Genomic DNA, 14,115 nt, shown 5'->3' on the forward strand with positions numbered 1-14,115 from the left:
TCCTAGGGCTATAATAGAAGACACTTGTCCAAGGTGCCACACAGTGGAAACCTAAAACCATGTGGTTGCAATAAGCACCATTTTAGTTAATCCTTTCAAATCCAGCATTTCTTTATTTCAGTTTGGTATTTAATTTGTCATTTTATAGTTTACCAATTGACTAAGTTACCAGTCTAACACATTATACATCAGACACAATAAACACAAACATGGACATAGAAAACACACATTGGACTTTTGAATCATCTCTATTTACAAAATTCCACTCAAGTAAAACTTAGGCTACTGCAAACAGCACTTTCCTGCAGTAGCATGTCATGAGATCAAACAAGGGACTTTCTTAACTACACAGCTATGGCATGCATATAGAGAAACAACTTCTAGCTACATTCGATAGGCAGTCTGGACACCACATTTTTTAGTTGCTGTTCAAGTTGGAGTTTTAGTGGTAAACCAAAATGAGCACTCATAGTACATATGATAACTCTTTGCATCTCTCTCTCACTACATACACACACAGATATGACAGAAGTAAATACATAGCCAATAAAACATTGTTTCATGTTTATTCTAACTTGTAAAGGTTTAATATTTTTATTAATCAACATTTCTGTTAGGTTGTCAAGAAAGTTCTTGCAGAGTTTTTAATTTTGGTTTTAAATTATATATTTCCAAATTAATTTTCGTTAAATTACTTTGACTTTATATATAATTTTAAAGCCCATTTTTCGCTCTATCTAATTGTGTTACTCTTTTTCTTTTAGAATAATTAGGCAATTTTTTATGGAATGTTGAATACAACATGGACAAAAAGCAAATTTGTACAATTTTCTTACTCCAGTTCAAGCTAGGCCGAAAAGCTGCTGATACAGCTCGCAATATCAATGATGTGTTTGGCCCAGGAACCACTAATGAACATACTGCACAATGGTGGTTCAAGAAATTTTGTAGCGGTGACGAGGGTCTTGAAGATGATAAGCGTACTGGTCAGCCATCGGATATTGACAATGATGAACTAAGAGCCTTAGTGGAAGCCAATCCACGCACAACTGTTCGAGAGCTTGCTTCTGAATTGGATGTAACGTATACGACAATTTCCAACCACTTGAAAGAGATTGGAAAAACAAAAATACTTGAGAAATGGGTGCCACATGAATTGAACGACAACCAAAAAAATAACCGCCATTTTGAAGTGTTGCCTTCCCTTATTTTACGCAATAAGAATGACTCATTTCTCGACCAGATTGTGGCTTGCAATAAAAAGTGGATTCTTTATGACAACCAGAAACGCTCAGCTCAGTGGTTGGATGCCGATGAAGCTCCACAGCACTTCCCGAAACCAAAGTTACACCAAAAGAAGGTCATGGTGACTGTTCGGTGATCTGCGGCTGGTCTCATCCATCACAGCTTTTTGGAACCAAGCGAAACCATTACAGCAGAGAAGTACTGTCAACAAATGGATGGAATGCATAAGAAACTCTGACAATAACAGTCAGCATTGGTCAATAGAAAAGGACCAATTCTTCTCCACGGCAATGCTCGTCTGTATGTCGCACAACTGACCCTGCAGAAGTTGAATGAATTGGGCTATAAAACTTTATCTCATCAGCCATACTCACCAGACCTCTCACCTTCTGACTACCTCTTTTTCAAGCATCCCGACAACTTCCTGCATGAGAAATGCTTCAAAAACCAAGACAATGCCAAACATGCCTACAACAACTTCATTGCCACCAGAATGCAAGATTTTTATGCTCTGTTTCTCGTTGGCAAAAGTGTGTTGATTCTGATGGTGTTTATTTCAATTAATAAAGTTTTGTTTGAACCGAAATATGTGCATCTGAATTTAAAGGTTAACAACCACAAGAACTTTCTTGACAACCTAATATATTTCAGGTTTTGTATGCGACTGTTTAATCATGCCATGTACAAAAGAACTGTCTGAATTTCAAAGAGGCTGTATTGTGGGTCATTCTGAAGGTGGACATAGTTTGACCGATATAATCAATGTATCATGTATCCAAAAAAGAAGCACACTCTAAAGCATAGAGCAGTAATGTATTTATAAGTAGTTAAGTTTATGTCTGGTCATAGAGTGACCAACCATTTCACATCCATGAAGGGCTTAGTCCTGTGAATGTCTTGTCAGACTCTAAAGCTGCCGACAAATGTAACTCTTCATCTCTGGGAGGCAGGAATCCATAACCTGACCAAATGACCATAACAGATTCCTGCCTCCCTGTGCCGAAGAGTTACATTTGTTTTCAGCTTGTGAGTCTGATGAGATGTTCATGGGGTTAAGCCCTTCGTGGATGCAAAACCATTGGTCACTCTATGACCAGACATAGACTTTACTACTTATGTATGTATGTATGTATGTATATATGTATGTATGTGTGTTTGCATGTTTGTGTGTGTGTGTGTGTGTGTAAATTATCACCAGAAACATTAATTAGTATGCTAATAAATGCGAACGAGAAGTATGTGTTGAATGTGAATTGTAAGGTTACGGATTTTCTTTCCTGGTTTGTTAGACAACAGCTATTTATTGTCGTCGTCAAGGAAACTGGGAGAAAGTTGGGACCATCTGTGAAACAGCAGCGCTGTCAAGAAGGAAAGACAACTACTACTACTACTACTACTTGCAAAAACGAAGGAAAAGTGCAGAGTAAACATTTTATGGAAGGAATAGGTGCAGATTCTTGAAACTGACGGTGGAAGCGAAATGGTGTTGGCGGATACATCTGCCAATAGAAAACAATATATTCTCCGTATGCTTACTCGAACCCACTAGGAATAGTAATTAAATTTCTTTCACATAACACCATAACATGGACACGTTGGATGGTGTAATTAAAGATACACTGTCAGAAAAGTGAAAAACTAAATAAGATGGTCATGGTTAGAACGTCTTTTGATCACAGCTAACCTAAGACAGGGCTACAACAACAATAACAATAGTATCGATACGAACGATTAAAAGAAGTAACTGAGTAGAATAAAAGAGATAGTAAGAAGAAAGGAGCGGAAAAAAAAAAAGAAACACATACATAAGAAGAGCTAGAATAATGGAAGATCGTTAGGGCAACAATCAACAGTTAGTAGCAGACTGGATTTTTAGAGGACCTTCAACAGCAAATAACATGAGCAGTAGTTTAGTACTACTTCAATTACTCCCCGCCAAACACAAAACGCATACATACAACAGGCATATGACATACACGCGCAGACAAACACACAAACATACATACACTCCCTCTGCACACTCAATCACATATTTTGAACCACTCCTCAAAAGATGGTTTATTTTTCTAGAGCAGCAGTATTTCATTCTGCTGAAATTGCACACTTAACGTGTTCTGTTGAGAGACAATTGTTGCTGAGCTTCGTATATGCAGCTAATACAGTTGATTGTTATACTACATATATTATTAATATTATTATATTAATTATACATCTAATACTGCTTTTATTAAACTACTACTACTACTACCACTACTACTACTACTATTACTACTACTACTACTGCTGCTGCTGCTATCGCTGCTACTGCTACAATAGTTTCTTAGCAATAATTTGGAAAGCTGAAACCATTTCTCTTATTGCCTTTCATATTTTTTTTTCCTTGTGCATATATATTTGTTTGATTTTTTTCGTTAGTGACCTTTCTATGTAAATGAGCGTTAATGTTAATGTATGTATGTATGTATGGGTGGATGGATGGTTGTATGTGTGCATGTATATACAACACATGCATCTGTGTGTGTATAAATAAATATCTACATACACCTATATATATATATATGTGTGTGTGTGTATACATACATACATACATACATATATATACATACATACATACATATAGATAGATAGATAGACAGATAGATGCGCGCACGCACACACACACACACACACACATATGTATGCATACTTGCATTAATATAACATGTGTATGTGTATACTCATACACATGTTTTTAGTATTAAGCAGTGAAAGGCTGGTAAGCTGGCAGACGCGTTAGTACATTGGTCAAAATGCTTTGCAGCATTTCTTCTAACTTTGTACATTCTGAGTTCAATTTCCGCCAAAGTCGATTTTACCTTTCAACCTTTCAGGGTCGATAAAATAAGTGGGGTCAGTGTAATTGACTAGCATCCCACCCCTGCCATAGTTTTAGGTCCTGTGCCTACCATTATCACCATTGTTATAGTATCCACTTTTCTCTGCTTGCATGGGTTAGAATCAATTTGTTGACGTAGATTTTTCTAAGGCTAGATGCTCTTTCTATCACCAACCCCGCCACCTGTTTCCAACTAAGATAATGTTTTCCCAAGATCAGATGTTTTCACAAACTATTGTAAATAAAGGATTCTACTTGCATTTCAGTGACATTCATTGCCAACTGTTAGGCAATGTCAAACCAATGAGACAGCAAAACATTCATACATACACATGTGCATGCACACACACACACACACACACACACACACACACACACATACATGTACACACACAAGCACATGCACATGCATGTACTAGAAAGGATTATTGAGCTGTAAAGCCACATAAGTGACTCACAGGCCAAGACAGTTGTGTATTGCACCTACCAAACTCCAGTATAAATTATTAATCTTTTTGTTATATAGAAGTTATTATTGGTCTATATACTTCTATCAAAATAGTATCAATAAAGCAATATTTTGCAAAATCTGACTGTTAAGTAAAGAGAAAGAATAGAATAAAAAAGTAAAATAGAATAATTCTTAGAACATGCATGCACACACACAGATAGATAATCAGAGAGGTTAGCTGCCCTACAGATGTGAACACCTCTTTCAAAATCATGAAACAGTAGAAGGTTCACAGACAACTGCTTTGAAATTTGCAGTTCCACCACTGCTTGTAAATTTACATTTATATAATCAATGGTGCACTTAGCTATGTTAGGAAATGCTTAGAAAAGCTATGATTTCCAGGTAAAGACATCAGCTAGCATGCACTTTACAGATATGATATGTAAGTGAAAGAGTAAAAATATGTAAATTTTTTCTAAAATTTGATATGTAGCAGTTAACATTGCTGTAATCCATATTTCCAGCAATAGGGCTTATATTTCTTTGTTAGAAACCAGGTCCCCTTTGTCAGAAAGAATTCCTATAAAGAAAGTACATACATATATTTAGGTGTGGGCATGGCTGTGTGGGAAGCAGTTTGCTTCCTAACTATATGGTTCTGGGTTCAGTCCCACTACATGACACTTTAGGTGAATGTCTTCTACTCAGGTTGACCAAAGCTTTGTGAGTGGATTTGGTAGATGGAAACTAAAAGAAGCTTGTCATGTGTGTATGTATGTATGTATGCATGTATGTATGTCTCTGTCCCCACCACTGCCTGACAACTGGTGTTGGTGTGTTTACAGCCCTGTACCTTGGTGGTTCAGCAAAAGAAACCGATAATATAAGTACCAGGCTTAAAAAAACAAGTACTGGGGTTGATTTGTTCAACTAAAATTCTTCAAGGTAGTGCCCCAGCATGGCCACAGTCTAAAGACTGAAACAAAAGATAAAAGCAAGATACGTATGTATATATATATACATACATGGACACACACATATATATATATAGGTATGGCTGTGTGGTTATTAATATACATCTCCACACACATATATCTATACAATTTCCTGTACATATACACACACATGCATGTAGAGATGTACACAAAAAGATAATATATCCATCCTTCTATCTTTCTAATATTTTATTTCAAATTAACAATCCTTTCAAGTAAAAATATACAGAAACATAAGTTCCTTTATGTCTATAAATAGTCTAATAAGAATAAGTGTTCTTTCAAGTGTGTATAAGGATGTTTACAGACAGAAAGGAAATACAATTGAAAAATTAAAAAAAAAAAGACAAAGTAAGATAAAAACAAAATATGAAAAAATAGACAAAATAGATGTAGAAAAGGAACATAATGCAATTGTGAGCATGCACAGTAATGATACTACACTGCAACATGCAAGCACATGCATACGCTCCAACTGCTAGAGATTGAAATGCGAGTATACCATCAACATTATCAGCATTTTTACATCTACTGTCTAAGCAGGTATGTGTTGAATGGTTTGAAAGGAGCTGGTGCCTTGCTCCAGCATCTCAGTTTTTTTAGCTTTGTTTCTATGGTTGGATGCTGTTCCAAACTCCAACCACTTCACAGTGTACATGTAGCATTTTTGTCTGCAGCACCAATACTAATAGTTGTCTTGTCCTCAACAAGGTTACAGAGTGTGTGTGTATGTATCATCATCATCATCATCATCATTTTTACAGCTGTTTTTTCTATACTGGCATGGGTTAGATGAAACTTATTCAGGAAGTATTCTATGGCTGGATATCCTTACTATTGCCAACTCTTTAATCTTTTACTTGTTTCAGTCATTTGACTGTAGCCATGCTGAAGCACTGCCTTTAGTCGAGCAAATCAACCCCAGGACTTATTCTTTGTAAGCCTAGTACTTATTCTATCGGTCTCTTTTGCCAAACTGCTAAGTTATGGGGACGTAAACACACCAGCATCGGTTGTCAAGCGATGTGGGGAGACAAACACATACACACATATATATATATATATATATATACGACAGGCTTCTTTCAGTTTCCGTCTACCAAATCCAATCACAAGGCTTTGGTCGGCCCAAGGCTATAGTAGAAGACATCCAAGGTGTCACGCAGTGGGACTTAAACCCAGAACCATGTGGTTCGTAAGTAAGCTACTTACCACACAGCCACTCCTATGCCTGTGTTAGTTATTTTTCAAGTATATATTGTTATTCTATTGATCCTTAGACTTTAAAACCATGGAAACTGTCTAGCTACTGGATGTATACTTTACAGGAGACACAAACAAACCAAAAATTAGGTTAACTGGTTAACCCTTTATCACTCAAATTTCTCTGTCAAATGTAATGCTTATTCATTGACATTTTTTAAAATTAAGCATGCATTATCTTGTAACTTGAAGATTTCAATAATGTGATTATTTATTTTTAGAAAGACAGGCTGGTTTGAACATAAACCAAGTAGAATATTTGGGCCAGATATAGTCAGTTTAAATACAAAAAGATTAAAAAGAAGTAATAGTTGTCACTGTGATCTCAGAACAAATACACAAAAACCAAGCAGGAGACAAGTAAATATGTGTGAATAACATGAGTCACTAAACAAACCATAAAAAGACAGTACAAAATAATCAGTAAAATAAAGATAACTTCCATAAAAACAGTTTATGAGCTTTTTATTTTAATAGTCAAATATTAAACTGGTTCTACCCCAATTCCTCTCATGCATAGCTTCTGTTTCTTTGGTTGTGTAGCATTTCTAATGCTTGTTTTTTGACAAGACAGGTTGAGCACAGCTGGGGTGAGAAAGTCACATGGAACCAACAACACTGAATGATATATGCAGAGAACATGACTATGCTTCATGGCTTGATTGTAAGATGTTATTTATGGCAGAGCTAGATGAAGGAAAATTTAGACTGATCTCTATTCATTTATTTATTTATTTTGTATTTTTATTTGTCATTTTGCAAAAATAGTATCTTCAGTTAAAGCTTTTCAGTGGGGACATTGCTTTACCACATTTCTGTTGGCAAGAATGACTAAATAGTGCCATAATTTATTTAGGTTTCTCACTAATGTATAAGTCTTTCACTGATATACGTTGGTAAAAATGTGCATGTGCACCCACACACACAATTTAAATCCACATTATAATTTTTTTTGTTTCACTTCTATACATATGTTTTCTAATACAGCACATCTATAAGAAATTTTATCTCAGACAAAAAGCAAAGTACCTTGCCTGTCAGTAGTATATTTAAGTTCTGTACACTACATTGATAGCTAGTTTAATTTAATACTACCTCAATTGTATACACCTGTTATATATATATATATATATATATATATACACATACACACATGTACATATATACATATATATGTATAAACATATACATATACAGACATATATATATATACATATACAGGGTGCAGTGAATAAACTCGTCTAAATTACACAAAAATGAAAATAACACAGACATCTCATTTTAACAGACATTCTTTTGTTCATTTACTTGGAGCATGGCCTTTAGTCAACTGTGCACCACACATAATAATCAAGAGGATTGCAGTCTGGGGAGTTAGGTGGCCAAATGTTAAGGGTGATGTGATCCCAGAAATTGTCTGATAGCCCTGACTGGGTTCTCCTGCTTATGTAGCATGGTGCAAAGTCCTGTTGCCTGACACAGCGTCTTCCAGCTGCCACCCTCTTGATCCAGGGCACACTACCTCTTCCAGGTACTTGATGTAGGCCTCCATGTTGAGTCTGAGGCTGTGTTGGAAGATGAATGGAAGCATAACATCACCATCACTAGTGATCACTCCAAACACCATGATGTTGACCGGATGTTTGATTTTTATCACTCTTGGTACTTGCCCTCAGATTGCACATCCAAACACTCTGAAATGATCACATTGGAGTTTCCAGCATGAATGCCAAGCAATACATTAGGTCCTTTCCAAATTTCTGGCTCAGTAAGTTGCGTCATGGTGTTGTTTTTCTCACAGACAGTGTCCAACTGACCCTACTATACTGTGCATGTGTGAAATTAAAAATATAAAATATACTAAACACAGTATCATTGTAAATACTGTTATACCATTATATCCTATCTATATTTATGTGTAGTGAAAATCCGAGCTCACCTTATTCATACTATTGTCATCCTTTTGATGCAAACTGAATGAAAGAAGTGTATTGTTTTTTTATATATAACATGCAGTTGTTATATAATCAAATATTGTTACATACAAAATGAAAGTGAAGTGAAGCAAACCAATGTATTGATATTTAATAGCAATGAAATCTTAACATCACTTATGTTGAAAAGAAAAATAATTAGAAACAATATAATTGTATATATGAATAATATATTTACTGTTATTAAAGCAATAAGCATACCTATACTATTGTGCCACCTTGACTTTTTTTCATAGAATTTCAGTAAATTCACATGAGTCAGCTTTGTTTCCTCATAAGTTTTGGAAAAAATGGGTGTTTTTGAATGAAATATTCCACAAATGCTTTTATAAGTGTGTAAATTGCGATTATATAAGAATTTGATATGAAAAGAAAAATAGTAAGCATCCATATATGCATACTGACACACATCACAATTTTTTTCAGAAATTTCAAGTTTCATTTTGTAGATATATATGATCTGTGTCAGTATACATGTGTGTGAAACCACCAATTCTTTTTTTTCACATTAGGTTGTAATGTAATCATAATCTACACACTCTGAAAGTTCTTTGTATCAAATTTCATCGAAAAATATTCATTTTTCTGAAAGCTTTGTCGAAACAAATCCTACTCATGCGAATTTTCTGAAACTCTTTTCTTTAGCATGGGCTGGAGGGGACAGGTTTGCAATACAACATCTCTATATATTTTCACTATAATCCAATGAGGGAACCTCTGTGTAGTTGCTTGATCGGCTTGGAGTAGTAGCCAACTCTTCTCCAACTTTCCTATTACAGCAATTTTCAAGAATCTTAGATCCATGGTTTACTGAATAAGATCCTAAAAATGTTATGGCACACCATCATCCTTTTCAAAGTTACTCATATACATAGATATAGCAAACACATTGTCAGACAATTGATAAAGAAATAAGTATTTCTTTATTGATTGTCTGCTCCATGTTTGCCCAATAAGCTGTACCTAGTTGTTATACCTGTCTCTTGACATCATGTGCTACCAAATACAGAAGCATATGTAACAAATGGAATAAAAGAATACCAAATTATACCCATGTTTCTTTCTCTTATCACCATATTTGTATTACGTCATAGCTTACCAATGGATACAAACAACCTGTGTATACAAGTGATGGTGAGAATTTAATGTGATTAACATTCGAGCTGAAACCTATGCGGTTTAATTATTGCATATCAAATGTGTCTAATTGTATCTATATACATATAAGTATGAAAATTGTTTCAAAGCATAAGTCTGCATACGCATTACTTTTTGTTGCAAAGAAATACCTATGTATATGTACTGGTGCAGTGTATAAAAAACACTCAAGTTACCTAAATATCTTGTCATTTGCTAACTTACTTAAAAAAGCTTGCAACACGTCTATATACTGCTACATAAAACACACTTGTGCACTGTTACAAGAAGTAAAGATGCCTGGAGTATTGCTTTTATAAAAAAAAAAAAAACGAGGCACACATTCGATAATGTCTACTATATCTGAGAAAAAAAACAGAATTGATGATCGGAGCTAGAATGTCTCTCACTAGGTTTACTCATTCAGGGTTAACCTTGAGTTACAACATCATCAGCAGCAGCAACAACATTTATAGCAACAGCAGCAATAAAAACAACTTGACTGCACATCATTTCATTTACCAAAATTCAGTGTTCTTGAATCTGACCTACTTCTTCCTAAATCAACACTCAGCAGTTCTCTATAATAACAATTTATGCTAGATGAAAAAATATTTGCATGATATAGAAATGAAATTATCTCTGCATATAAAAAGTAGACTATATATATATATATATAAATGAATGAATAAATGTATGTATGTATGTATGTATGTATGTTGTATGTATGTATGTATGTATGTTAGGTCCAAGCATTAATTGTGTAAATACAGGATTAAAAACTAGTGGAATGACTTCTATAACTCTGGGAATAAACTACATGGGTGTATGAACTGCTGAAAATATAAAATAAATATATAGTATGTAATATTACTATGTAAAGTATTGAGTCGGTTTGAAATGCAGCAATCAGAAGACGAAGGTAAACTGAAAGCATCTGTGCTATTGAATTATAGTTGAGAGAGAATGGTAGGATTTGGGTGAGAGAATGTCACAGTTTTATAATGGTTTATAATGGAAATTAAGTAGAGAGATGAAAGAAATGCTGAAATAAGGTGGTTTTGTTGGCATACAAGAACTATGGTCATATGAAAAATTGATGAACATATTGCCCTTGTTAACGCATTGAGGAAAATGTTTAGCAGCATTTCTTCCAGTTTTTTGTTCTGTTAAGCAGTGGGGCCAATGTAATCGACTTGCTCCCTCCTCTGATATTACTGGCATTGTGCCAAAATTTGAAATTGTCGTCAACATCATCGTCATCATCATCATCACTACCACCACCACCACCACCAACAACAACAACAGCAGCAGTAGTAGTAGTAGTAGTAGCAGCAGCAAGGTGGTGAGCTGGCAGAATTGTTAGCAAGCAGGAAAAAGTGCTTACTGGCTCTACATTCTGAGTCTAAATACCCCCAATGTCAAATTTACGATTCATCCTTTTTGGGTCAATAAAATAAAGTGCTTTTCAAGTATAGGGGTTAATGTGATCAACTTACTCCTCTCCTAAAATTTCTGGCTTTGTGCCAAAATCAGAAAGAGTTATCATTATATTATCATTACTACTTCGGTTGATAGTATCAACTAGTGATCGACCCCTAAAAATTTTTGATTGTAACTAAATTAGAAACAATTATTTAAGAGTGGTAGATTAGCAGAATCATGAGATTTTCAGATAACATGCTTTGTAGAATTTTTTCTGGCTTTTTATATTCCAAGTTCAAATCCTGCCTAAGTCAACCTTGTTTCTAAACTTTTAGAATTCACAAAATAATGCACCTATCAAATATTGAAGTCAATGTAATTGACATAGCTCCCTACCTATCGACATTGGTGGCCTTTTGCCTTTATTAGAAGCAATTATCATTATTAGGATGATGAGGAATTTTAAAATAAGAGGAAAGATAATTGTAAAAGAAAAAAACAAAAATGCTTATATTAAATAGCAATTATGAATTGTCTGTAATTTAATCTAAGACATTACTAATAAACAGTAAAATGTTAAAAACATAAGTTTGCTTTAAATTAAGTAGTAACGTGAATTGCTCATTAATGAAGCAAACAAAAATAAGGAAAACATTAGCGTAGCTAACAAAATAACTACAAAATAATAAAGTATGATAGAAATGCAATTTCACAACTAATTAAATATTAAAATATAATTTCAGGCGTTATGAAAATAATGATGCTGTTTAAAAGTACCTCATGACCTAGATTTTTATATTTTGGAGTACAACAGTATAAAACCAAGCACAAAAATTTTGTTTTACATTGGGAACAAATTGTCTTCTAGCAGAAGATTGGTTGGTTCATTTGAGTGGCAGACAAGAGGTTTGCCTTCTGAGATTAACTTGAGCCATTTTTCCAGGGTTTTAAAGTAAAGTACCAGTCAGGGTGGTGAACTGGCAGAATCATTAGAGCACTAGAGAAGATTCCCTGTGGTATTTGTTTGAGTTCTTTGCATTCTGAGTTCAAATCCCAACATGGCCTGTTTAAGTGATAAAATTAATTGATCACTTGGTTCAAATCCTCACTATAGCAAGAATTCAGTCCAGATCTTCAGTCTGAGGACATCTTGCTTCCGCTAGAAGCATAAGGACATGGGCACAGTCTTTCTGCCAGACAATCTTTTATTGTTTATTGTTTAACTTTTTTTCAAGTCATTGAACTATGGTCATGCTAGAGTACCATCTTGAAAAGTTTTAGTCAAGCAAATTGCTGCCAGTGCTATTATTTTTTTAATTAAATCTGACACTTATTGTCATCATTATCATCATCATCATCATTTAATGTCCATTTTCCATGCTGGCATGGGTTGGATTGTTTGACATGATTTGGCCATCTGGAGAGCTGTCTAGACTCCAGTTGTCTATCGTGACATGGTTTCTATGGCCAGATGCCCTTTCTAATGTTAACCATTTTACAGAGTGAGCTGGGTGCTTTTTACATGTCACCAGCACATTATTTAATGTGGTAAACTATACCAGAAAAATAAAATTATTCTATCAGCTTCTTTCGTTGAACTGCTAAGCGACAAGGATGTAATGAAACCAACACCATTCATTGTGCAGTGGGGTCAGACACAAACACAAAACCACTCACACATAGATACACATAAATGCACACAAACACACAACAAACATAAGCACATAACACACACACACACACACACACACACACACACACAGAATGGGATTCTTTTAGTTTTCATCTACCAAATCTACTCACAAGGCTTTGGTTATCCTGGGGTTACAGTAGAAGACACTTGCCCACGATGTGACTGAATCTACTTACTTACAGCTATAAAGATAGTAAAAAGAGTTACTTTGAATATTATTTGTTAGTGTTAAGTAACCTTCTTCAGTTCTTGTGGAAATAGTTATTAAAGTACTTTGGAGCTATCCATATATCAAGCATGCAAGGAAAGAGGAGGTCTCCATTATTACCTAGAGAACCAACAAAGAAGCTTCTTTGTGGTTGATCAATTCTCTAGAAATAGTTATCATATCTCCTTCAAAGCACTGTCTGCTGCCTTAGAAGTAAGGGAAAAGACACATTAGATAATGTAGTCTGGGGTAAACTATACTAGAAAAGTTAAATTACAGAATGGCTAAGGCTGAATGTTTTTAGTCACAGCTTTGCTGAGGTGGTGGTAGTGGTGAAGAAGAAAAAGAAGAAGAAGAAGAAGAAGAAGAAGAAGAAGAAGAAGAAGAAGGAGGAGGAGATGAAGATGAAGAAGAAGAAGAAGAAGAAGAAGAAGAAGAACAACAACAACAACAACAACAACAACAAAGCTATTCCCTCTATTTCTCTTTATATATTGATTATTTTTGTCTTGTCAATTAAGTAGAATAACTTTGCTGAAGAGGTCTAACAAGACAGAAAACTGCCTATTACTTTTTAATAGTTAGCGTTGGAGTTAATCCCCTTTCTTGTTGCTTTTAGATTCTAAAACCTATGAAGGAGTGTTTGCTCCTAATTGCTCAGATGATTGAAGTTTTTTAACTCATTATGTTACATATATGTGACCTTTTCATAATCAGCAATTTATTAATCTTTAAGACAAAAAAAAGAAAACAATAAATGATATGTAGTATATTAACTGAAATTTCTGTTTCTATTTTGAGTTGTTTAAATAATAGAAGGAAATAG

General features: G+C 34.6%; 1 protein-coding gene across 1 annotated transcript; it reads left to right on the top strand.

Moving 5' to 3' along the window:
* The first annotated feature begins 752 nt into the window (after positions 1 to 752).
* LOC118765032 (histone-lysine N-methyltransferase SETMAR-like) lies at positions 753 to 1,737 on the top strand. The gene has a single exon (XM_036506297.1). It carries the CDS (start codon positions 803 to 805, stop codon positions 1,379 to 1,381), a length of 579 nt encoding a protein of 192 aa, XP_036362190.1. The 5' UTR covers positions 753 to 802; the 3' UTR covers positions 1,382 to 1,737.
* Positions 1,738 to 14,115: the final 12,378 nt, after the last annotated feature.

Source organism: Octopus sinensis, linkage group LG1, assembly GCF_006345805.1.
Source record: "Octopus sinensis linkage group LG1, ASM634580v1, whole genome shotgun sequence".
Classification (NCBI taxonomy): domain Eukaryota; kingdom Metazoa; phylum Mollusca; class Cephalopoda; order Octopoda; family Octopodidae; genus Octopus; species Octopus sinensis.